The sequence below is a fragment of the Fistularia commersonii genome, chromosome 13, assembly GCF_037954325.1.
Source record: "Fistularia commersonii isolate RoL2024-O1a breed Wild chromosome 13, RoL_Fcom_v1.0, whole genome shotgun sequence".
NCBI classification, from domain to species: domain Eukaryota; kingdom Metazoa; phylum Chordata; class Actinopteri; order Syngnathiformes; family Fistulariidae; genus Fistularia; species Fistularia commersonii.
Window position 1 is genome coordinate 7747677 of NC_141296.1, and position 23721 is coordinate 7771397.

General features: G+C 45.5%; 1 protein-coding gene across 4 annotated transcripts; it reads left to right on the plus strand.

Annotated features, from left to right (window-relative positions):
- The first annotated feature begins 2948 nt into the window (after nucleotides 1–2948).
- Nucleotides 2949–20104, plus strand: bcorl1 (BCL6 corepressor-like 1). Of its 4 annotated transcripts, XM_086158780.1 has the most exons (13): nucleotides 2949–3171; nucleotides 9332–9417; nucleotides 9532–12144; nucleotides 12431–12563; nucleotides 12840–13304; nucleotides 14286–14470; nucleotides 14698–14955; nucleotides 15034–15200; nucleotides 15596–15741; nucleotides 16511–16588; nucleotides 17673–17844; nucleotides 19118–19256; nucleotides 19366–20104. In XM_086158780.1, the coding sequence occupies exons 2-13, from the start codon at nucleotides 9412–9414 to the stop codon at nucleotides 19444–19446; spliced, it is 4443 nt and encodes a 1480-aa protein (XP_086014906.1). In that variant the 5' UTR covers nucleotides 2949–3171; nucleotides 9332–9411; the 3' UTR covers nucleotides 19447–20104. The 4 variants fall into 4 exon arrangements, with proteins under 4 accessions (XP_086014906.1, XP_086014903.1, XP_086014905.1 ...); XM_086158777.1 differs by having other exon boundaries at nucleotides 19118–20104; XM_086158779.1 differs by having other exon boundaries at nucleotides 12434–12563; nucleotides 19118–20104.
- Nucleotides 20105–23721: the final 3617 nt, after the last annotated feature.

Sequence of the window (23721 nt, forward strand, 5' to 3'; positions counted from 1 at the left end):
GGAAATGGGTCCGACTTGTGGACCAAGCTCCAACACCAATCATACAGGGACCGAACAGGACCATAACAGGGTTCGCTGCCCCATACTCCCAGAGCATCCCCACAGGATTGCCCGTGAGACACGGTCAAATGCCTTCTCAAGATCCACAAAACACATGGAGACTGGCTGGACAAACTCCCATGCCCTTTGTGTGGGTGGTGAGCCCACGGGAAGAGGGACCCAAATCACTTCTTCAGGCTGTGTCTGACTGAGCCCCATGGGTGCAGGCCCAGCCACCAGATGCTCGCCATGGAGCCCCACTCCCCGGCCTGGCTCCAGGGGGCACCTGGTGACCTGCGTCCGGGCAAGGGGAAACTGGGTCTTCTTCATGGGATGTCGTCTGAGCTGCGCTTTGTCTGGTCCCTCACCCAGGACCTGTTTGCCTTCAGTGACCCATCCAGGGGCGTAAAGCCTGTGACAACATAGCTCCCAGGATCATTGGGACGCACAAACCCCTCCATCATGGTAAGGTGGCAGTTTAAGGAAGGTAAAATTGCGAGTAAGGCACTGGGCCACCACGAGTCACTTAATCAGCTTCACGGTGCCTTGACATAAATTCTACATGTTTGCTGATCTCCGATGGACAATGAACGCCATTTCTAAAAACCTACTACTTTGGTCAGTACAAAAGTCAAATAGATGTTGAATGTGTTTCAGACCTTGTGAAATCAAGGCCAAACGATTCTAATTGTTTTGAATCACAAAAGCCATTCAATCTCCCCTTGTGCTGTCTGAATGTGGAAATACAGTCCTCACAGCCTTACAGTGTAAATAGCTGTTACACCGAGGACACTGAAATCAACATGTCTGTTTTGAGGGCGTTGCGTGCATTGTGGTCCCTCTATGATATCCAGCAGTGTGGAGAACACAACAAACTGGTCATATCCTCGTCATTCTAAGTCACTCCTGTGTGTTCTTCCAAATCGCAACAATACACATGTGTCACATTCCCCAGAAGTCTGCTTTCTACCATAATTTCCTTCTCCACTTGACTCCCTGTTTGTATTCAGACCCTTGCCAGTTGAGAAATCTTTATGGCTGGATCTCTTTCCACCCACTCCTCAAAACAGCTCCTCTTTTAAATTCAGTATCATTCCCTTGTGTCATCTGAAGCGGTCAGCTTAGACATTTTGTGCATGCCACAGAGCATGATCGGGTGCTAATTGCTTGAATTTAACATCCTACGGAAGCATCGGCATTTGACCGAACTATCAATATTTGACGATGATTTGATTTACTCGTGCTCCACTGTTGTAAGCCAGCCTAGCTCCTGTTTGTATTTTAAGAACCTATTATTTCTCTGGTCCCGTTTATCTGTATCATGTTGCCAAGAGAACAAGGCATTCACTTTTCTCATGACATTTTGATATGTCACAGTTAGAAACGCATAGGTGCATGCTGCCTCATTGCGTTGCTTAAATTGATGTAGAGCAAGAACAGATCCATTGTTGACATAAACAGACTTTTTATCCTATGGATAATCTTCCAAGAGAAGGGTACTGGAACTATTTTAATCTGGCTATCATATGAAGTCAGTTTAATAACCTTTTCACCAAATAAACACGCAAGTAACAATTCAACCCGCCAGAGGTTCCCTTGCATTCATGTTCTTAAACTATCACCTTTTGAAAAAATTACCAAAACAGCACTGGATTCAAGTGACTTATTTAAATGGCTTGACTTGGATTTTTCTCTGATAAAGGAAAAATATGTCACAATGAATGAATGCTGTAAAATAAGCTTTGTGGTGCCGTGGAGATGCACCAGCCAAAAAGTCATATTGTTCTAAAGCAAAGCAGCATGCTCATTTGATATAAACACTAGCGATGATGAAATCACATATTCTTCCATGACTGTGATGTGCAAATAATATCACTCCCACTGACAGTGTGAGCCATTGCAGCACCTGTAAAAATAACTTCTTCTTTTTAATTGCTCAGATCCATTGTTCCGAGATGAGTATGTTGGGGTTCTCTTTTACAGAGGAAGGACTGTAAATATATTGGCAGAAAAATGCTGAGGTTAGAATGACAGGCAGGAGGCCGAGAGGAAGACCAAAGAGAAGATTTATGGATGTAGTGAAGGAAGACATAAAGTTAGCCGGTGTGAGAAAAGAGGGTACGGAGAATAGGGTTAGACGGAGGAGGTTGATTTGCTGTGGCGACCCTTGAAGGGAAAAGCTGAAAGGAAAGAGATCCATAATAGAAAATAAAGGAAAGGCAAATTGATTTGGAATTTCACCAAAAGTCACAAAATTGGAGTCTAACAGAAAAAGATCCACGACATACAGCAGACAGAGTCTATTATCTGTCACGCTTATTCAAAGCAAATCTGGGCCATTTTTGTGTGTAATTAAAAATAGCAGAAGTTTCAGGTTGTGAAGTGAGCTGAAACACAGTCAGCACATCCCAGAAGAATCTGTCCTTCAGTAATTGGTCTTTTGTGATGAAACGTTAAAGGCCTAATTGTTACCAAAGTTGACAGACAAATTGATGTATTTGCCTTCTGATTTAAAAGTTCAGAGTTTTTTTTCTTCTTGGATGATCGAATGGCTTAAAATATCATGATTAGTTATTATGCTCTGGTTTGTCTGGACTTTAAAACGACAAGGGCTTGCGTGCTTTCTGAAACGTGGTAATTAAACTGTATACGGAGTGGGTTTTTTTTTCTCACGACGATAAAGAGACATTTGGGACTCGGAGGCACCCTTTGTTCAAATCTACGAGCCATGGTTTAATTCCCGCAGACAGCCCTCCCCAAGTCTCGGTGGAGCAAAAAATGTCCGCACTGGAGGTTATTGTTTGTGTGCGTCCTGGGGAAGTCGCCTGCCATGAAGGAGGCGAGCCTGCCGAGGACCGGCGTTGTTTGCTGTTCACCTGTGGGGCTTCACCAGGCGCTAGGACCCAGGGTGCGCGATTTTCATCTCCAGCTGCTGCAGACCGAAAGCTGGCAATAAGGGAAGATCGCGAGGACAAGCCAAAAAAAAAAAAGAAAGAAATTGTAGACCGCTTTCATTCTACTTCCAAATCACACCCGACACCATCCACTCCTCCCGTGAGGCCAGTCCGCGGACAACAATAGCTTGTTGCGCCGTGTGCAGGCTTTGTGGGTGAAGACGGCTCGGAGCGCAAGGTAAGACGGTGCAATACCATGCGATTACTAATAACAAAGGCGTTACGGGCGAGCGGGGGGCATTGCACAACGCTATTGAGGGCGAGTAAAACTCTGCCAAACTTTGACCTGGATATCTGTATTTTCCGCCTGCCGATGTCTTGCTGGAGCCCAGCTCGTTGTGCCGACATCTCGCTGTGTATCCCGCGGCATTGTGTGTGATCGTGTCACATGTAGCCCACGGAGAACCCAAGTTGTGTGTCGAGATGACACGGTCTGCTGTCCATGCGTGTTTTTTTTTTGTGCCGCGGATGCATGCGGCTATCCGACCGGGGTGTGTGTGCAGGGGGGGGGGGGTTACCCTTGTTAACTGGATACGAAGTGATGTATTTCTGTGTTTGTTCTCGTGATTTGACATCATCTGGACGGCGAATCGGGCAAATCCGATAACCTGGCGCACATCACGCCCGGACCGTTCCGCCGATCGGCTGCCATCCACCCCTCTCGTTTTGTTGTAGAATAATTCATTAGTTGTACCAAGATGGACGTATAATGCGCTGGCTTTGCCTCGCCGTCCACCCCCACTGCGATTTCAGCCTCGACATTCAATATTGGCCAGGTGAACCAACCCAACTTAGACGGGACATCCTCGTCGCTGGAAACCATGGCGGCCTAAATAGGGTCGAATATCTCCCAATGTGACCCACAGATAGGATGACCACGCAGCCCGGATCCACTTAAAAAACGATGTATTTCACGAGAGAGAAAAAAGAGGGGGGGTGGGGGCTTTGGGATAAACAAACGTGAAATCGGTCGGTGTGAGATCGCGGCGTTCGCGGTGCGTGTGCACACACGTACGTGCTCGGGGGGGACTTGCAATTGAATGCATTCCAAGTTCTTGAGCTCGCAGCTTCACACGTCGGACTTGGTGCCAAAGTCGGCTGGAATTGCTGAAGCCCGAGCAGCCGGTCAGCACCGGGAGAGCTGCGCGGTCGCTGAGGTCCCCGGGTTACCCCCTGCCTCTCTCTCTCTCTCTCACACACACACACACACACACACTGGGGATGTGTCAGTTGTCGACTTTGTGACACCCCTTCTTCACGATTCCCCATACGTGCATTTGTGTGTGCATATGTCTGTGTGTGTGTTTGTGTGCGATCGACGTCCTTACACAATTTGATATGTGACCATCTGTCAATGAGTTGGCCGACTGTGCGCAGCCATTACTGAGGGAATGGCGAAGGAAGGGCACGTTTTGAGGCTCTCAGACGCGACGGGAGTGGTGGTGGTGGTGGTGTAGAGGGCGGCGGAACAGTTTCCGCTCGTCTCCCGGCTGCTCCCGGCGGATGCACCGGGATTCAGTGTCCGCCTGCACCGACACACGCCCGGTGTGCTTGTAAACAAACTCGCACGTACGTGACAGCCTCGGCTGTGTGTGCGCACGCCGCCCCCCCCCCCCTAACAACACACACCGGGACGGCAAGTGTGGAGAAAAGTGAGCGATGTGTTCGGCCGGAGGAGTGGATGTAAACAGCAGGCCTGCTGCTTGCAGGAGTCTGCTAAGACAAGTGGCCTAATTACAGCAGGGGGAACCTGCGACGCTCAACCGCCCAGACTGAAGGTAATCCCGGAATAAGAGACACACAGCATAGACACACACAATCCCACTGGTCAGCTCCGTGAGTGTGTGTGTGTGTGTGTGTGTGTGGGGGGGGGGGGGGGGGGTCTAGAATGGGAAGTGCAACCCCCCCCCCTTCGCGCGCACACACACACACACACACTCGGAGCCTCTCCATGTTTCAAACTTTTTCTTTCTTTTTTTTCCCCCTTTATCTGTTTGTCAATGAGCTGCTGGAAGTTGCAGATCTGTCCTTGGTTGCTATTTAACTGAAATGCTGTTGCAACACCAGAACTACTCTTTGTATCTGCAGTTGGGAGTTACAAAAAAAAGAGAAAAAGTCCAAAGATGTATTATAACATTGGGCGAATTTAGGTGTTGTTCCATAGTGATGTCTCTATATTCTTGAAGTGGAATTTAAGTGTTTGCAAGGTGTGCTGTCAGCACACCAAGGACTTTGGAGCTTTGTGCAGGATCTTTGTGCATGGATAAGTTTGAAAAGACAAAAAAAAAGCAAAAAACAAACCAACAATACTTTAACCCCATTTTCCTGGAAAGAATCATCTGGGGCGGGTGTGATGACAATTTGCACTTCGGGATTGGTATTTTCAAGGTTTCAAAATAATGGAGAGACCTTACCTCTTGCAGAATGAATGTCCATTCATTTGCTCAGAGGTGGCTCAAACATTTGGAATCGTCTCATCGTCTTTCAGTTCAACATATAAGGGAATTGACGCTTTTGTATTCTGTTCACATGATTGTCATCAATCATAGCACGGCAGCCAGAATTAGGCGGCAGATGAATAATAAGCATCTTGCTTCAGTTTTATAATGTAACGTTCGGTTCACAGATGGATTTGAGGTACGTCTCATTACAAAAGAAAGCAAGTTAAAGACAACCTGCCAGTGGGATTTCACAAGCACAAGGCCCGTGGCCTCGTAAGCAAATGTTTCTCGTTTCCAGGGCTTATGATAAAACTTGGGGAGGCCTGCGGGGACCGGCAGTCACGGCTAACGCTGGTTAGATTTGGGTAAACTTGGTAGATCCGTGACATCAAGACAAATACAAATGTTCTAGAAGAATAAGCATGAAGCTTTAAGAGCTTGCATGGGAAGTGGGTTAGTCCGCAGCTTAAACAGCGTGACTGCTCCTGCTTCCTCATGCGAATTTTGCAGCAACTCAAAACCTCTCGTGGTATTACTCTTTTCAAAAAATATTTTGGCAATTCCTTTTTTTCTATTTTTGCGATCAGCATCTCCAAACCCCCCACCGCCGCCGCCGCCGCCACCGCCGCCTTGGACTCCGGTAAATGACCCGATCGCTACCCGAAACACGCACCTTCTCGCGGTGACCCCCCCCCCGGAGATTCGTTTGGCTTAACAATACTTCGTCACCCCGATAAGCCCCTTTTCAGTTTAGCGCACCGTTACACTCTTTGGTTGCGATCCCCTATTCCTCTTGAGCGACTGGAGCACCGCGTTGCATGCCGGTACCTGCAGTCCTTACCCCTCCCAGCCGCTCCAGTCTCTAATCCTGGGCGTGGATAGCCGAGCACTACATCTCCCATGCTGAAACCGCGCACCCTCCTGCCGCCCCCCTCTCTCCCACCAGACTGGAGATACGGAACGGACAGTCTTGACGACCCCCCCCCCCCCCCTCCCGCTTACCCACCCCTCCCTCCTCCCTCATGCCCCCCCCTGGACTTTTAGAACCGAAAACCGTCGAGATTAGTGAACAGCCGCGGACGAGCGGAGGCCGAAAGGCTGGACAGCGGCCGGATCCGAGTCGCCCCTGCGCGGCGTTCCCATGCCATCTGGATGAGCGGGTCGGTAACTGTTTGTGTCATTAGACATCTTTTAGCTCGTCCGCCGGTTCGCTTTTGGCAGAATTTCGGAGCGGGCGAGAGAAGAGAGGGGAGCCCGGGGAGGGAGGCGGAGAGAGGCTCCGTGGGTCCGCGGTGAAGGGTAGGGGTGGCGGCGGTGGTGGCGGTGGCGGTAGGGGGGCTCGGCGGAAGCCTCCACGCTCAGGCGGCTCAGCGGGTCCGCCAAGGGACCGATAAGAGACGGGAGCGCTTGGTGTTGGGTCGGCCGGCGGGGGAGATAAATAACAGCAGCCTGCCTCAACGTGTAACAGTAGCGGGGGCAATGCGCGGAGCCGCGGCCGCACAGGGAGCCGCCGCTGCCGCTGCTGGTCAGCGGAGTTAAATATATTGTTTGCCCTCTTTCGCGACAGTGGCGACCGCTCCGGCGACACTGGCCTGCGTAATAAGTTGTGTCGCCGTGTCGACGTCCCAACCAGCCCCCTTCACCCCGCTCCCCTCCCTCATCGATAACTCCTTTCTCTGTTATCGGGTTGAAATCGATTGTTCGAGGCGAACGTCCACGCCACCTTACCAGGGGGGGGCGACCCGCGGAGTTCGGGGACTTTTTCGAGTTGTTGTCCGGGTCTGCCTCGTTTGTCCGTGTGGCTTTAAATCGCGTCGTTGTTTGGACTTTATCAGGCGGGGATGTGACACATTGTGTATCGGCGATGCCCCCGAATCCCCCCTCTCCTGGCACTTGTCTTCTGGTTTCCCACACATCTGTTTGTTCCCACCACCACCACCATCAACCAACCCGGTCCGGATTACAGAGTAAAAGCCACTCTTTTCTCTCAGAAGCGCAGTCGATCTGCGGATCACCTGAGAGCCAGAGACCCTTCCGCTTCGGTTGAACTCGCATCTCCAGCGCGGGAGAGGAAGACCTCTTCAGAGTTTGTCCAGTGCAGATAGTCATTATCTGCACTGGTTTCTTTCTTTAACAGCCCGTGTTCCAGCAAACAAACACACACACACACACACACATACACACACACACGTGGTCTTACCCCTACACTTAGCAAATATGACAATGTCCCGGAGCAGCCCGAGGTGGTAAAAGAGGCTCCACGCCGAGTGCCAGGCAGTCAGTTGTTTTTGTGTGTGCGTGTGTGACAGTTTCACCTCAAACGTTATGTCAGACCCGACTTTTGTGTGTGTGTTCGTGTGTTTCGGCGTCCGTTCTTGTCGCCGGCCCCGCGTCGCAGCGGATGCGTTCAAACGCCGCGGCGGATTAACGGCGTACGGCCGCAGCACAAAGACAAAGTGGCTGGAAGCAACTGTCCCCCCCTCCTCCTCCTCCTCCTCACCCACCCATCCCCTTCGTTTCCCCCCGGTAATGAATGCAGACCCTCCTTTGCACTGAGACGCCTCTGCATCGCCGGATCCCTCGGAGTCCGCGGCCGCAGATTCCGGCGGATGCGGCTCGTCTGTAATTATTTGCACCATATTTGTGATGTGTGACCGACTCCGGGGTTGAACCCCCTCCCCTCCCCCCCTCATCCCTCAACGCTTTCAGGCGGATTTCAGGCCGCCGTGCTCCTCTGCTCATTTGCTTGCAGATGCGCTCACCTCCACCTCCGTAGCAGGGAGCGATCCGGCATGTGTCCGAAAGACTATTTGAAGTGTTTTAGTCAAGGGAAGGGCCCCAACATTCCTTGTGATCGGAATCCCACGTTTGGGTTTGTTTAATTCAAACTGAGCAATTTGTTCATCCTCTAATGTATAAACTGTAGATCTTAAAATACCTACAAAAAGCTAACGGATATACTGGTAGTAATGACAGCTTCAGTGACCTCAAAAAAGCAAAACATCCCGCTTAAAGTGACTGAACTCATTTAAAAAGGACAAATGCCTTTTTTGCCCAGATTGTTAACTGCACAGTATTTATTTACGTGGCTTTAATTGATACAGGGATGGGATAGGCTCCGGTATCCCTGCAGCCCTAAGTAGGATAAGTGCTACATATCGAATGAATGAACTGATGAATTGATACAGTTACAGAGAAGATAATCAGACAATGTTAAAAAGAATTAAACAGCCAAAGCTGTGTAAATGTGTTGTCGGCAGGGAAAGCCCTGTCAGGGAAAAACAAATTGTATTGCAGGTAGCCTTTTAATGATTCCCCATTGTTCTATTTATAATGCTGTAGTATGTGATATATGTGGAGAGGAATGTTGTGTCTCTGCTGCATCATAAAGGTTTTGGGAGGGTTAACCCGAATCTATCCTTCTTTTCACAACTGAAGAAATGGGAGCTAGCGCTCTTACCCGGGAATCAACCTGAAAAATTTTCAAAGTGTCTGCAAATAACGTGGCGGATGAGCTGAATCCTTTTATTCCCACAAAAGATCATCCATTTTCTGGGTTCATGGAGACATTTGGAAATTCTTAGAACCCCCCCCCCCCTTCCCTCTCCTCCTTCACTTGTTCAACACATAGTTTTCCTGTTTCTCTTATTTGGTGAATGGCTTCCCTGCTCAGAGGAAATTGTAACATATCTGACTCCAAGGCAATTTCAAAGAAAGGAAGTCTTCAATTACTCAATAATGGGTACCCTGAACCAATTTGTGTCGTGTACTTTAGAGCTTTCCTTCATAAATGGCCACATTAATGTTTTTTTCATGGCGTGTGTGTTTGGTTTATGTTTCGTGTACTAAGGTAGCACCCTCAACCTAAAGTGTTGTTGTTTTCTTTGTCGTTTTCAGTGCATCACTTTACTTCAAGAACAACTGTCACCTGACTGACTCAGCTACCTTCCGAGGCATGTTGTGTTAAAGAAACACCTATGCAGGTAGTTTTTTTGATTCGATTTTTTATTTCTTCGTCACAACTCAAGCGCTAGATCGGAGCATTCTTCGCTCGTGTCTCATTAACAGATGCGTCTTGAACTTGTCTTATTACTCAGGTGGATCCCACACTAATGAATGTAGGGGATGGCGGCACGGTGAGCAGAGAGATCGGTGCTCCAAGTCAAGCGTCCACTAGCATGGTGGGAAATCCCCCCCAGACGCTCCCCCCTGAGTTTAGAGGAGATGTTACCCTCAGTCAGCAAAACAAGACCACTCCAACAACGGACTGTAAGACAGCGAGAACTTGTCCGGACACTAGCAATTACAACCAAAGCCCGGAGCTTTCTCCACCCCAGCAGCCTAACAATGCACCAATGTCAAGCTCAGAGAAGAGACCGGACAAAAAGGCAGAGACACCTAAAATCAAGGCTGATGGCGCGGGTGTTTTCCCCAACCCTCAGTGGTCAAGTGGTGTAAAAGTTGGCCGGGAGGACTCGCTACATCCCTCTCACAGTAACGTGACATCCAGTAAGAGATCACATACGCAAACACAATCCGTGCAAAGTGGTCCACCTGGTTTTCAGTGCTCCATATTTAAACCAGCCCAACCTGTTGCCTTCCTCCCCGCGACCAATTTTTCCTCTACACTTTGTAAAATCACTCTGCCACCAGCATTGGGTCAGATTGCAGCATTTAGAGAAGCCACTGCCAATCAGCTTCAGAAGGACGTTCCTCCTAAAAGCTCAGGTGTTGGAGGGGCACCTCTCATGCGGACCTATTCCTATCCATTCTCCGTGGGTAGAACTCCAGCCCCCGAGAAAAAAGCGTCAACCTCGAAAGTAAAATCAAACCATTCATCCAGCAAGATCGGCAAATCTGTCAGTGATCATAAATCATTAGCTTCAGTGGTCGCGTCACCAGCTATTCCCCTGCCGCTGCAGCACCCATCGCTAACTTCTGCAGCACCCACCCACTACACCTTGTCTCCCACTGCTGCTATTTGCTGCGGCTCTGCACTCGCCAGCATCTCCTCTCAGAGCAGACTGCTGAACCATGTGGAGAAGGGCATCAGTTTAGACAAGACAAGTATGAGCTCTCTAAAAACCCTGCCCCCTTCAGCTTCGGAGGATCGTAGAATACCTTGCTCAGTCGAGCCAAGAGATGTACCCCTCGATTTATCTGCTAAGTCGAAACGTCCGAAATGCACGAGTGACCCGGCGGTTCCCACGACGGAGTCTCATGATAATGAGTCGCATCAGAAAGATTTTGTGAACTCAAAGAGGAGTCATCCTTCACCTTACTGTTCTACTGTGCAATACCCTATTTTACCCAGCACACACCGGAATGGTTCCCATCAAAAGCAATTAAACAGGCCTCAGAATCACCAGGTCACAGAATGTAAGCCATCGTGGGGCAAGGGATCATCGCAGGACCCCATTAAAAATATCCCTGGAACATATGTAGGAGTGGCAAGCCCCATACTGGCTTCTACTCTCAGGGGCAAGGATGGAAAAGGGACTTTTGCCGACGAATTTCAGAGTTTTGCCAAGCAGGAGTTTATATCTATAATTGACCAAGGAGAACACCTTGCCTCGGTAGGAAAAAAGTCATCCTGTCTCTTGAAGAGCAACCAACACACTCATCGTATGAAGCATGTCAAAAACACCAGCACAACCTTAACTAAGAACTGTCCCTCTAAAGTAGCCCTTATGACCGCCCTATCCAGCTCCACCACTATGCATCAAAAGTCAGGTAAAACTGCAGCCCCGTATTCCACCGCCGCTATGAATCCAGTGTGGCAACAGCCATCTCCTTTCCCACACCAAGCGTCCTCTGTTCAGAGAAAAATCCAGCCGGGTTCTCCAAAGACGAAGGGCAGCGTCAATGCAGAAGCATCTAAGTTTCAGAGCACCCACCACAGTCCGTCCAAAACTGTGGATGATAAATGGGGGAGAATGTCTCCCCTCTCCAACCTTGCGTCTATTGTGAAGCAGCAAGTTCTTGAAACTACTACTACTATGACTACTACTACTACTGCTGCTGCTACTACTCCACTGGCAGGTGAGGGCCATACTGAAGCTTTACCTGTTGCAACAAGAAAAAGCGATGCTCTGAATGTACCCACAGGGAGCCATGACGCTCAGCCTAAACGTACTTCTGCTTCCGAATGCGCAGCGTTCGGATCGACAGAGAAACGGCCTGGTGTGCCACCTCAAGGGGATTCGACTCCGGTTACGAGGAGACTTGAAAAGGTAAATACCACAGAGACTTTGGAAAATAATATGGAGACAAATGCCAGTCAGGGAGAACACATTGGGCTACAAGCCAAGCAAGGGTCCTCGAAGCTCACTGGCCAGGCCCACGTCTCTGCAAGCAATGCGTCAACAAATGGCAATAGGATGGAGAGCAAGCTGGCCCAGGTTTTGGAGGGGGAGACTCTGAAGAAAGATAGCAAGGCCTTGCACAGTCCCACTGAAAAATTGGAGGGTGTAGTTGCGTCTATTCTGTCGGGCCCATGTTCGGGCAGAGGTGACTCAGATGAGAAGAAAACAAATGGAACCAAAGAGGACTCCCCTACCAAAGCAAAAGCTTCAGTCATTAAACAAAAGAAAACCGGTCCTAAGAAGCCAGCAAAGGAGAAGTCATCCTCAGACCCGTCGAAGAAGGTCGCGGGAAAGAAGAAGCAAGACATTGGAAGTAGTCCAACCAAGGTGTCTTGCCAAAAGAAGGTAACATATCCCTGTGTGTATCAGTCTTTTAATACATAAAAAAAAAGAAACAATTTTGTTCTAAAATGTCAATGAAATCACTCACACTGTCTATGAAGGAATACAGCCTAAATGAAAAGAGTTTCCTTATCCAATGATAATAAAAAATATTGTTTTACTTAATATTTCAATAATCCATACCTGATTATTCACTTAATGTTATTTTGCTGCAGCTCTCCATAGCCATTACTCCTTTGTGTTAGTTAACATCCAATGTCACATTCTCGCTCTCTCCGATGTATTTCAGCAGAAGAAAAAAAAAACTCCTGCGCTCGAGCAAAGTCCCTCAAAAGGAACGTTTTCCCCGCAGAGGAAGGAACAGATTCCAAGGGGCAAAATCGGTCCCAATGAGGTGGAACCGTCAGTCCCCAGCAAACCAGGTATAGTCATGCATTTCTTCAAATCGAGTGACTTCAGCTATAGAGACGAAGAACCCGTCAAAATCAATGCTCCCAGAAGTGGCTGAAAAACAGGGTTTTATTGTGCTACGAAAAGGTCAGTTAGTGCATCACTTCTGTTTCAGCTCGCCTCCTTGATAAGATCCATGAGCACTATGGCGTTTTAGTTTGGGTTAGATATTCAGAATAGGCCTTTTTTTTTACGCCAGTATGAATACGAGCTGCTCTGACTGTCAAATGTGATTTAACCGGTCACAGATCGCAGCAACAGTCCTCAGTGTGAAGAGACCCCAGTGTCTTCAAAAATGTCTGCAGTGTCGAGTAAGGAGCCCGACGCCACAGAGAGCTCCTTCCCAAGGCTGAGAAGAGGACGGCGGCGGGCTGATGAGGCCAGACTTGATCTCTGGGGTTTTGCTACCCCGTCTCCTCCGCCCCCTCAAATGCCCCCTCCATCAACTTCACCGTCGCCCCCGGTAACTCCCATTCAACCCGCCCGCCGTCCAAGAGGGAGGCCTCGCTCACACCCGTTGCCGGAGCGAGCTTTTCATGGCAAGAGACAAACAGCCACCACAGATGGCGACATCCTTTCTCATAAGAAACGCAGACGCTGCTGTAACAAAAAGTATCAGACAGGGGAGTACATCACGGAGAGAGACAAGCTGGAAGATGGAGAGCACCGTCAAGGATATGACTCCAAACGACAGGACAGTGAAATTGCAGCAGGTGCGTGCTTTCAGTTCAGACATTAAGTAAAAGTCCCTAAAAAAATGATATTAACAGTTGATTGTGAGTATAAAATCATTTAAATTCAACACAAATTATAAACATGAGTTTGTGAAATCCTTGCAAATCAGCCTTTTGAGTTTAATAAATATGCCATAGAGGCCCTTGTCTGTCAACTGGTTATATAATTGCATTGTATTTAGTATTTCTGAACTACTCACACTAGCCTCCTATAAGAATCTATCTGTCAATTGATGTAAAGTCCAGTCTCTTCTGAAATAACAAAATGTCTTATTAATTGCATTATAAGCAGCATAATCCATTTTGTAGATCAAAACAGCAAAATGTAGTGATGCCAGAAGTAGTAGAAGATATCGTATAGCTGCTAAAATTTTATCAGTGAGAGAACATCTGATCATACTCCCCTAACAGGAGAAAAGACAAGGTATTTGGGACAGAAGAGAATCCTAAGAAATCTGTATTACTAATGGAACATCCTTTGCAGTGCTGCCACATGGCAGTCAATGAATATCAGTAATCGGTGGTCAGCAGCAGGGTCTTACAATGCCCAGTTGTGAAATGATGATCAAGGATGGTTTGTCAATGCTCTTGGAAAGGTCAGGTTGATTTTTCAGTGCCGCCTCACTCCCACCCCACCACAATCTAGCTCATTTTTATATTTATATCTTGCAGTTCCACACTATTACTCCCATAGAAAAAAAAGTTTTAGACCATACACAATAACATGAGACCCCTGAAATTGGAATTCAGAGTCTTATGTGCAAAAATGATAGATGCTGATATGTTATAGTAGTATTAAGCAGGATTGATTTTTGTTGAATAATCTAGATGTGATAGTCCTGAGGCATCAAAGTAAGCTACATCACAAACAGTCTAATGTCCTGTCAGAAATTGAAACTGCAGTTTTTGCCAGTGTGGTTCAGTTTTAGGATAACCTCCGAATCAAAACTGTTATCACAGATTCACAGACAGGTCGGTGTCAGAGCCCTTCTGCTTCTAGTCCGGAGCCGCCTCCCCGCAGACCCTCCTTAATGCGCTCAGGGTCAGTCCGCTACCTGGAAAGCGAGATTTCTCCAGAGAATGACAAGCCTTCAGGGAAGAGGAAATTCAAGAGCAAGCACTTAAGCGACATTGATGAGCAGAAGGTAGGATCCTTGTTGAGGCCAATATATTGTGTTAAAAATTATATTGGAATGGAACAAGGTAGCTTGTGCTATAAATATTTAGGTGCACAGTGCCCCCTCGTGGCTGAAAAAGTTATCCTGCTTGTTCATTAATGCAACTTCAGTTACACATGAAAATTCCCATGAATTAAGTGGAATTAAGAGTATAGCCCGAACCGCATCCTCTCATCAGTAATTCTGTATTTTAGACAAAGAGCAAACGTAGCAGCTTGGGCAAACGCGGTGCCTCGATTGCCCTGGATGAGGAAGTAAACAGAGCAAACGGCACCCCACACACGCCAAAAAGTTTACTGTCATCCCCACCTAAAAAGAGAAGCTCGTCAGGAAAAAGTAGCGGTTCCGAATCCCCCCCTAAAAGGCACATTCCTCCAGAGGTTCGGCGGCTGATTGTCAATAAAAACGCCGGGGAGACCTTGCTGCAACGTGCTGCTCGCCTCGGTTATCAGGTAAAAATGACAGATGGTCGCTTCACTTCAACAGGTGATTTGTCAATTTAATATCCGTAATATCTTTTTGTTCTACAGGATGTAGTGCAGTATTGCCTTGAAAAGGATGTTAGGGAGGTCAATCGTCGTGACAACGCAGGTTATACAGCTCTCCATGAGGCATCGTCTAGAGGTTGGACTCAGATTGTCCAGATGCTGCTGAAACATGGAGCAGATGTCAACTGCAGTGCCCAGGATGGAACACGGTGAGGCAAATGTTTGAGTTTCAATCACACTGGCTTGAACGTTACATGGTGACCCTCTCTCTGTTGCGCTCATATGCCTCTCGTGGTGGTATTGTAGTAAACCACAAACCTAGACTTTTTTTCTTATAATAATAAAAACCATGTTTTGCTTTATTGCTGGATAAATTTTTCTTATTAAGTAGTCGCCAGTTTATGTGTTCTAAACAGTTTGTCTTATAGCATTGCAATACAGACAGAAATTGTAAGGACCCACAGGAAAGTCCCACTATAGTTTTGTTGTAAATATGACATTCATTGTCACTCATAATGCCACTGTGTCGTATGCTTGGATGCTGTCGTGTTTTTTGTTTTTGTTTTTTTTTTAGCCTAAATTCTTTCTGTCTCATTCTGTTCAGGCCACTGCACGACGCAGTGGCAAGTGATAATCTATCGATCGTGTGGCTGCTTCTAAATCACGGTGCAGACCCCACCCTGGCCACGTACTCTGGACACACACCTGTCAAACTAGCACACAGCTCCAGCATGAAGATCTTCCTTACAGGTGACTGCTTCCACAAAGGTGTATCATAAAATGAACTTGAAAAATCTGTAGGATGATAATGTTGAAAGTGGGTTTTTAGACTTGGAAAGGCTTTAAATTAAAAAATCATTTGTTTGCTGACATTGTTTAAATTCAATAACGTTTGTTTTTTGTTTTGTAGCATAGCATGACAAAAAAAGGTTATACAAATGGTCACTGACACAAACTGGTTTATTTTAGGTGACTTTTAACTCTTAAAATCATTATTACTTTAAAAGGATCCCTGCTGAGTCTAAACCTTAACTGACTCAACCCTGACCGATGTCAGTATTCCTTTATGTGAAGGCTTTTACTTCAGCAACATCACATTTTTTCAAAAATTCTCCATTAAGTTTGGGTGAAAAAAACAACAGACTTTATGCAATATTTAAAATCCCAGTTTCTGAGTCATGCGACCAATAACTGTAAATAAAGCAGCTTGCTCTTCATTATGGACTTCAAGCACAGTTACTGGACACACGCGGTCCTCTCCAAATTCTGTCAAAAAACAAGTATTTAAAGGTATTTGTTTGTTTTCAAATGTGTCCCATCTTTCTGAAGACATCCACACATACCTTTCGACCTGACCGAGTTTGTCTGGTCTTGTTAGGCAAAAGAAAAAAAGAAAAAAAAAAAAAAGCTCTTCCCTGTTCCCATAGTTTCATCGTTCCCATAGTTTCATGAACACTGAATGTAAGTTACAACCACAACTCTCGTCGAAATACATCTCTTTATTTTTTTTTTTGTTCAGAGTATTTCACAGACCTGGAGGGCCGCAGTGAGCCTGACCCCAGTTTACCCTGGGATTTCTACAGCAGCTCCTTATTTGGTAAGAAACCTTAAAATGGTCACCAGATGTTTCAGCGTATCTGACAAACTTGTCGCTGAGTCTGTTAATCCGTTAAATTTCAACGAGTAAACATGCTGGTAAAATGGGCTGGCAGGCTCGTTCCACCGCAATCTACAGGGAGAGCGAGTTGAGTCCTGCTGGAGCAGCGACTTGGCTGCTGCAAGGGATTTGTGCTGGTTTGTAGGCTGGGCTCTGACTTGGCCACCAGTACACTCAGGGGTGTTACTCTTGTGAATCAGTCATCAGTTATCTTTTGCAGGAAGTTTAGGATTAACATTGCATGCTAGCACGTGGGTTGCATCCTTTTTGATAAACAGCTGCAACAAAACACAGCCAATAAACCCCTAATTTCCAGCATCCTTTCCCACATCTACCTCCTCATCAGAGCAACATGCTTTGTTAGTAAATTCAAAGTAATTTTTGTGAAGACTGAATAACATTGACTTATTTCCTTATCCCTAAATATTAACATTTCACGACTGACCTTTAATGCTGTATTGCTGTTCAATTATGCCCTGCGTAAATTGTTAAGATTTGAAAATACTAATGTTAATAAACTTCCAAGCAAGTCATTGTTCTCAATAAAATGGTCTGCATGACCAAATCCATGTTTTTCAATGGTTAGATTTTGCTATTGACTTTTCACCTGGATTACAAAATTTCCCCACTATACTTGAAATTCTTTTCTAAATATTTTTTGTACAATCTGCACCTTTGCTTGAAGTAAAGAAATGTATATCAAGTGATTCGTCAAGAGTTGCCTGCACAGAGCTTGACTGCAGAAATTATTATTATACCATTCATTTTGTAGGAAATAAAGGAAAACTGTGTTTTTAAATGTTTTTTTTTTTTCCAAGTATGCGCGTTCAGTTACTCTCCCCTGACTGCCATTACGTGACCCACAAAGGGAAATAAAAACGCTGCACCCCCCCCTCTTGATCTAGAATCTCCAACATTTCCCGTAGGCTGAATAAATACTCTGGCTGCTGCCCACTAGAGGGGGATCTAACATAGCAAAGTGATGGCGTCAGCCCCTCTTACCTCAATGAACTTCTCTCTTCAGAGATGGACCAGGAGCCTTGCTGGGACTTTCTGCTGTCCGAGCAGAACCCAGAGCAGGAGCAGAGCGAGGCAGGGAACAGTGAGGTAGACTCGGACAAAGACTGCCTTCTATTTGAATTCTCCTCCGAGCCTCTCCTGCCCTGCTATCACGTGCAGGTGTCATTAACCCAGGGGTGAGTGTGATTGAAGAGTTTTCTGCCTCATCACCCCATCATGTCTTTAACATTTGTGTCTGGCTCTTTTTCGGCAAACTCAAAGGGAGAACTGCCGTCGGAATTCACAATGAAATAATCAAGTGTCCTTTGCTTTAAAACTTGAAAGTTCACAGTAACGAAGATGGTGAGATGCAGTAGTCTGAGACAGTTGCCGTGAGTTTTGAAGTATTTGGCTTGAGTAATCTTTTGTCAGAAACACATTTTACAGGTACCATCTTTACTTTGGGCACACTGGCTTAGGTACCAAATTGTTTGCTAAGATTAGTTACTGCAATTGTCTCACACTTGCATTTATCTCTGTATTTTGCAGGACTACTGTGATTTCCTGTTTTTAAAAACCTCCTTCCTGGTATTAACTTGTTTTTTAGATAAGTGTAGTGTTCAAATATGAATAAAATGAGAAGAATTGCCTTCTATTTTTGCAGATATAAAGTGTATTGATTTGAATTTGTTGATGTTATAGCTTAGTTTTGCAAAGATAAAGTTGAGAGGTTTTAAAAGGTGACTGTACAGGGGGCAAATGTAATTAGAATAATTGGAAACTTTATCGCTTGTGAGGGTTAATGAGAGTGCTAGTGGTCACCAAACCAATCGCCTCCTAGATCTTCTCCCTGCTCAAGTGCATTCAGTTTGCGCATTAGTGTCCAGCCCTGACACATTAAGTGCCTTCTCAATCCAATTACCGGGGAGTGAAGGTGTGTTATGAAACCTCTCTGATGCTGAGTCTTCATTGATAATAACTTTGTGCAGGTGTGGTGGATATGGAAAAACAGAAAAACACTCTTAAAATGCTCCATGAGGTAACCTGTGAAAAGGATGCTTTACAACCACTAAAGGTCACATAAAGTAATGTTTAAAGGCATTATGACATGTGTTGGCCCTGTGACTCTCAAATGGTCCAAATTTCTTTCTCTTTTTTTTTTTTAAATCCTTTCACTCATCTAATTTCTCTGTACTAATGAAGGGATACAGGTGATAAATAAGCTAATGGATGAAGTGAATTTTAAACACGAATTAAAAGTCATATTTTGACCCCTGAAAATATCAAGCTGATGCATATTAACAAACAGGATGGATCTTTGTGTAAATAAAGGGAAATGAAAAATGCTGCTATAGGTTAGCTTTATCTGTTTTTGGTTGTGGTTTGTTTTTGTTTTTGTGGATTTGCTGTGTCTTGCATTCATACCAGGAAAAGGAGAACAGCTAAATCTGTACCTTTGCTTTCCTGCAGCTTTTGCAACTGGTTCCTCTTGACAGATGTGTTAAAGCGGTTGAAGATGTCAGCACGGATCTTCCGAGCACGGTACCCGAACCTGGAGGTGGTGAGCTTGTCGCACGCTGAACTCTGCAGGCAGGTGTTCATCAGCCAGGTGAGCTCTGTGTTAGCTTCACCTTGCAAAAGTAAAAGTAAGGAGAAGGAGGAGAAGGAGAAGGATGAGGGAGAGGATGGACCTGTTGAACTAGTACGCTGTGTACCAGAACTCCAGAGACTACTGGGCTCCTCCATTCATATCTTGGAAGAAGAGGAGGAGGACGATGAGGAGATGGAGGAGACATTGACTGACACAGAGAAGTCATGCAGCCGGTAGCCCCTCTTTCTCATCTGCCGTGTAACTGTTCTGTCAACGCGAGGCCTCCCTACAAGGAGCAGCTCAAAAGAAATGTCTCCGTCCGAGGAAATGAGGGTCATGGGATTAAGCTTCAGCTCTAGCAGTGACTTGACACTCCACCTATAACCTTTGACCTCAAACTGAAGGAGATTAAGTGATCGCAGTGACACCACCTCAGAGACTTGCACATGGGAGTGGTCAGTGCTGAAAAGCAGCTTTCAGGTTCCTATCTATAGGTATATTTGAATACATGATAATTATTGAGCAAACCTTTTTTATTGACTGTACGTACATGGTAGTGTTTATGTACTGTATATCTTGCCATCAGGGTTAATACATTTGGTTATATAAATGTATTCTTGTGGCAAGAGATGGATTATGTGTAGGACTTCCCGTTTGCATTTGGTTCCCAAAAGAAAGTGATATTTTTTGAGGGAGATAATCCAAGGCTTTTTAATCATGGTGAACTCTTGTGAAAAGCAAAGACGACTGAGGCCGTCTTTCAGAGTCAGGGAGGCCACCGGCCCGGACGGTTTCCCTGTCCACGTTTGAGACCTGGAGACCCGCCGAGATGAGACCACAGCACAATATAAGAAAAAAAAAAGAAAGATCATCCGCCCAGCTCAAAACTTGTTTCCATCCTTTAATTCCATTTTATTTTCAGTTGATTGTCCTCTAGATCATTCAAAATAAACATTTTTACTTCCCACACAAGTAAGCCTGGGCAGCAATGCAATGTCCTCGCCTTTACTCACAGTATGGATTCTTTTTTATATTTGGAAAGACAGTCTTCTTTTCCACTCCTGACATTGCTCCTCCTGAATCCTGTGGATCTCTCTCAGAGGAAGTCATAACATCACTGGAGCCTGCACCGTTGTTCGAGGAGCTAGTTCCCCTTGCCATTGCAGCCTCGACTGCCCCCACCTCCCAGTACTGTGTTTCAAGATCCCGGAGTGCTTTGTGTTGCAGTGTTTTATTTGCACTGTCTGTTGTGCTTAATTTAATAGTCATTAATATATTTGACCTCTTGTGCATCTGACAAGCCTATCTATGAAATGCTTTGTATGGTTGGTGCTTAATTTTGAATTGTACTTATTAGGATCCCTTTAATCTGAGATTTTTTCCTCCCCTACCCAAACAGTATTTCAAAAAGCAAAAGTACAGTTTTATTGTACTGGTGCTATGATAGATTTTGTGTTGACAATCAAGAAAGTTTTGGTTTGAAATCACAAACTATTACAAGATATTTAAGATGAAGAGACTTACGGTGTATAGGAAGTATAGTTTAGTTAAAGAAACCGGATACAACAAGCCTGAGCAGAGTTTGAGATCCTGAAAGAGCCTTTTATTTGATTCTTTTATAAGAAATCAAAAAGAATAAAGCATGATTGTGGACCATAGTTTGTATCGCCTTATTGTGGTTATTGCAAGTTTAGTTTCAATGAATAAACCCCACACCTGCTTGTGCCTGTAATTCAGAAGTCAAAAAAGATGCCACTTTAATTTATTTCAAATTTACAATACAATGTTGGACCCAAAATTAACAGAATGTAAATGTTCAAAGACGTCAAGATTTACATTTTGTAGAGTTTACCATTTGGATACTTGGCAAATAATGGTTTGGCAGAACCAAAAATAAAAACCAACCCTATCAGTGTTATCACTTATTATTAGTATTGTAAATCAATTGGCTGCTGTAAGATGTTCTGAGAAATGCAATATATGCAACTTTTTGTCAAGCATTGAAGTTGATATTGAAGCTGTTGACATAGAGATCTGTTAACCTTTTTTTCTTGCTTTTTATTTTTACTTTTTTTTTTATTTCAGAAATTGTATGTTGCATCATAAATGCTTCAAAGTGCTGATACTTTTTTTTTTGAAAAACTAAAGAAACCAAAATGCCAGTGAGGACAGTGAGCCTACAATCTGTTTCCTCATAGCCCCTGGAGGAAAACTAGACAGGAAGTGGTCTTGCAGAAGCAGAGTGACAACGCAAGACAGCTCTATACCTCAACAGGCAACTCTCAGCTGCGGCTTGCCTGATGGTATCAAAGTCTGTGAGAATAAGTCCGCTGTGCAAAGAAGACGGTGGAGGCTGGAATGGTTCAGTTGCAGCAAGAAAGGCGAGAGACATAAATCTTCTCTTTTCGGCTTTTCCCCTCAGGGGTCGCCACAGCGAATCAACCTTTTCCATCCAACCCTATTCTCTGTATCCTCCTCTCTCACACCAACTACCTTCATATCCTCTCTTACTACGTCCATAAATCTTGTCTTTGGTCTTCCTCTAGACTTCCTGCCTGGCAGCTTAAATTCCAGCATCCGTCTACCAATATATTCACTATTCCTCCTCTGTACATGACAAAACCGTCTCAGTCACATCTCTGACCTTCTCTCCAAAACTTCAAACATGTGCTGCTCCTCTGACAGACTCATTCCTGATCCTATTCATCCTGGTCACTCCCAAAGAGAGCCTTAGCATCTTCATCTCTGCAACCTCCAGCATTGATCTCCACTCCCTTTAGCCTCACCATACCATCTGGGTTCCTCTCATTCACATACATATATTCTGTCTTTCTGCGAATAACTTTTATTCCTCTCCTTTCGAGCGCATACCTCCACCTCTCTAGATTTTCCTCAACGTGTTCTCTGCTCTCACTACAGATCACAATGTCATCTGCAAACATCATGGTCCATGGAGATTCCCATCCAACGTCATCTGTCAGCCCGTCCATCACCACTGCAAACAAGAAGGGGCTCAGAGCTGATCCCTGATGGAGTCCCACCTCCACCTTGAACTTCTCCATTACCCCTACAGCACACCGTACCAGTGTCTCACAACTAGCATACATGTCCTGCACCAGTCTAACATACTTCTCTGCCACCCCAGATACAATACCTGAGTTCCTCTCTTGGCACCCTGTTATATGCTTTTTCTAGGTCTACAAAAACACAATGCGGCTCCATCTGGCCTTCTCTGTACTTCTCTATTAGCATTCTCAAAGCAAATACTGCGTCTGTAGTACTCTTTCTAGGCATGAAGCCATACTGCTGCTCACAAATGCTGACTTCTTTGCTCAGTCTAGTTTCTACTACTCTTTCCCATAACTTCATTGTATGGCTCATCAACTTTTTCCCTCTATAGTTGCTGCAATTCTGCACATCCCCCTTATTCTTAAAAATGGGCACCATCATACTTCGCCTCCATTCTTCAGGCATTTTCTCACTCTCTAAGATCATGTTGAATAATCTTGTCAGAAACTCACTGCCTCTCCTAGACACTTCCATACCTCCGCAGGTATATCATCAGGACCGACTGCCTTTCCACTATTCATCCTCTTCAATGCCTTCTCACTTCACTTTTACTGATCTTTGCTACTTTATGGTCTACTATAGTCACCTCTTCTACCCTTGCCTCTCTTTCATTTTCCACATTCATCATCTCTTCAAAGTACTCTTTCCATCGTCCCATCACTCTTCTAGCATCGGTCAATATACTTCCCTCCCTATCCTTAGTCACCCGGACCTGCTGTACATCCTTTCCGTCTCTATCTCTCTGTTTCGCCAACCTGTATAGATCATTCTCTCCCTCCTAACTGTTCAACCTAGCATACAAGTTATTGTACACACTTTGTTTTGCCTTTGCTCCTATCTTTACCTTACGCTGTATCTCCCCGTACTCCTTTTTGTTCTCTTTAGTCCCCTCATTGTCCCACTTCTTCTTTGCTAACTGCTTTCTCTGTATATACTCCTGAACTTCCTCATTCCACCACCAATTCTCCTTATCTACTTTCCTTCCAGATGACACACCAAGTACTCTCCTACCTGTCTCCCTGATAACATTAGCTGTAGTTATCCAGTCATCTGGGAGTGCTCCCTGACCCCTCAGAGTCTTTCTCAACTATTTCCTTAAAACCATACAACGCTCCTCCCTTTTCAGCTTTCACCACTTTGTCCTCTGCGCTGCCTTTTTCCTCGTGATCTTCCTTGTCACAAGAGTCATCCTACAAACCACAGTCCTATGCTGTTTGGCTACACTCTCACCTACAACTACTTTGCAGTCACTGATCTCTTTCAGGTTACCTCGTCTAAACAAGATGTAGTCTCCGCTCTTACGTTACCTTATGTTCCTGTCTTTTCTGGATAAAAGTTTTCACTACAGCCATTTCCATCCTTTTTGCAAGTCTACCACCATCTCTCCCTCTGCGTTCCTATCCTGTATAACAAA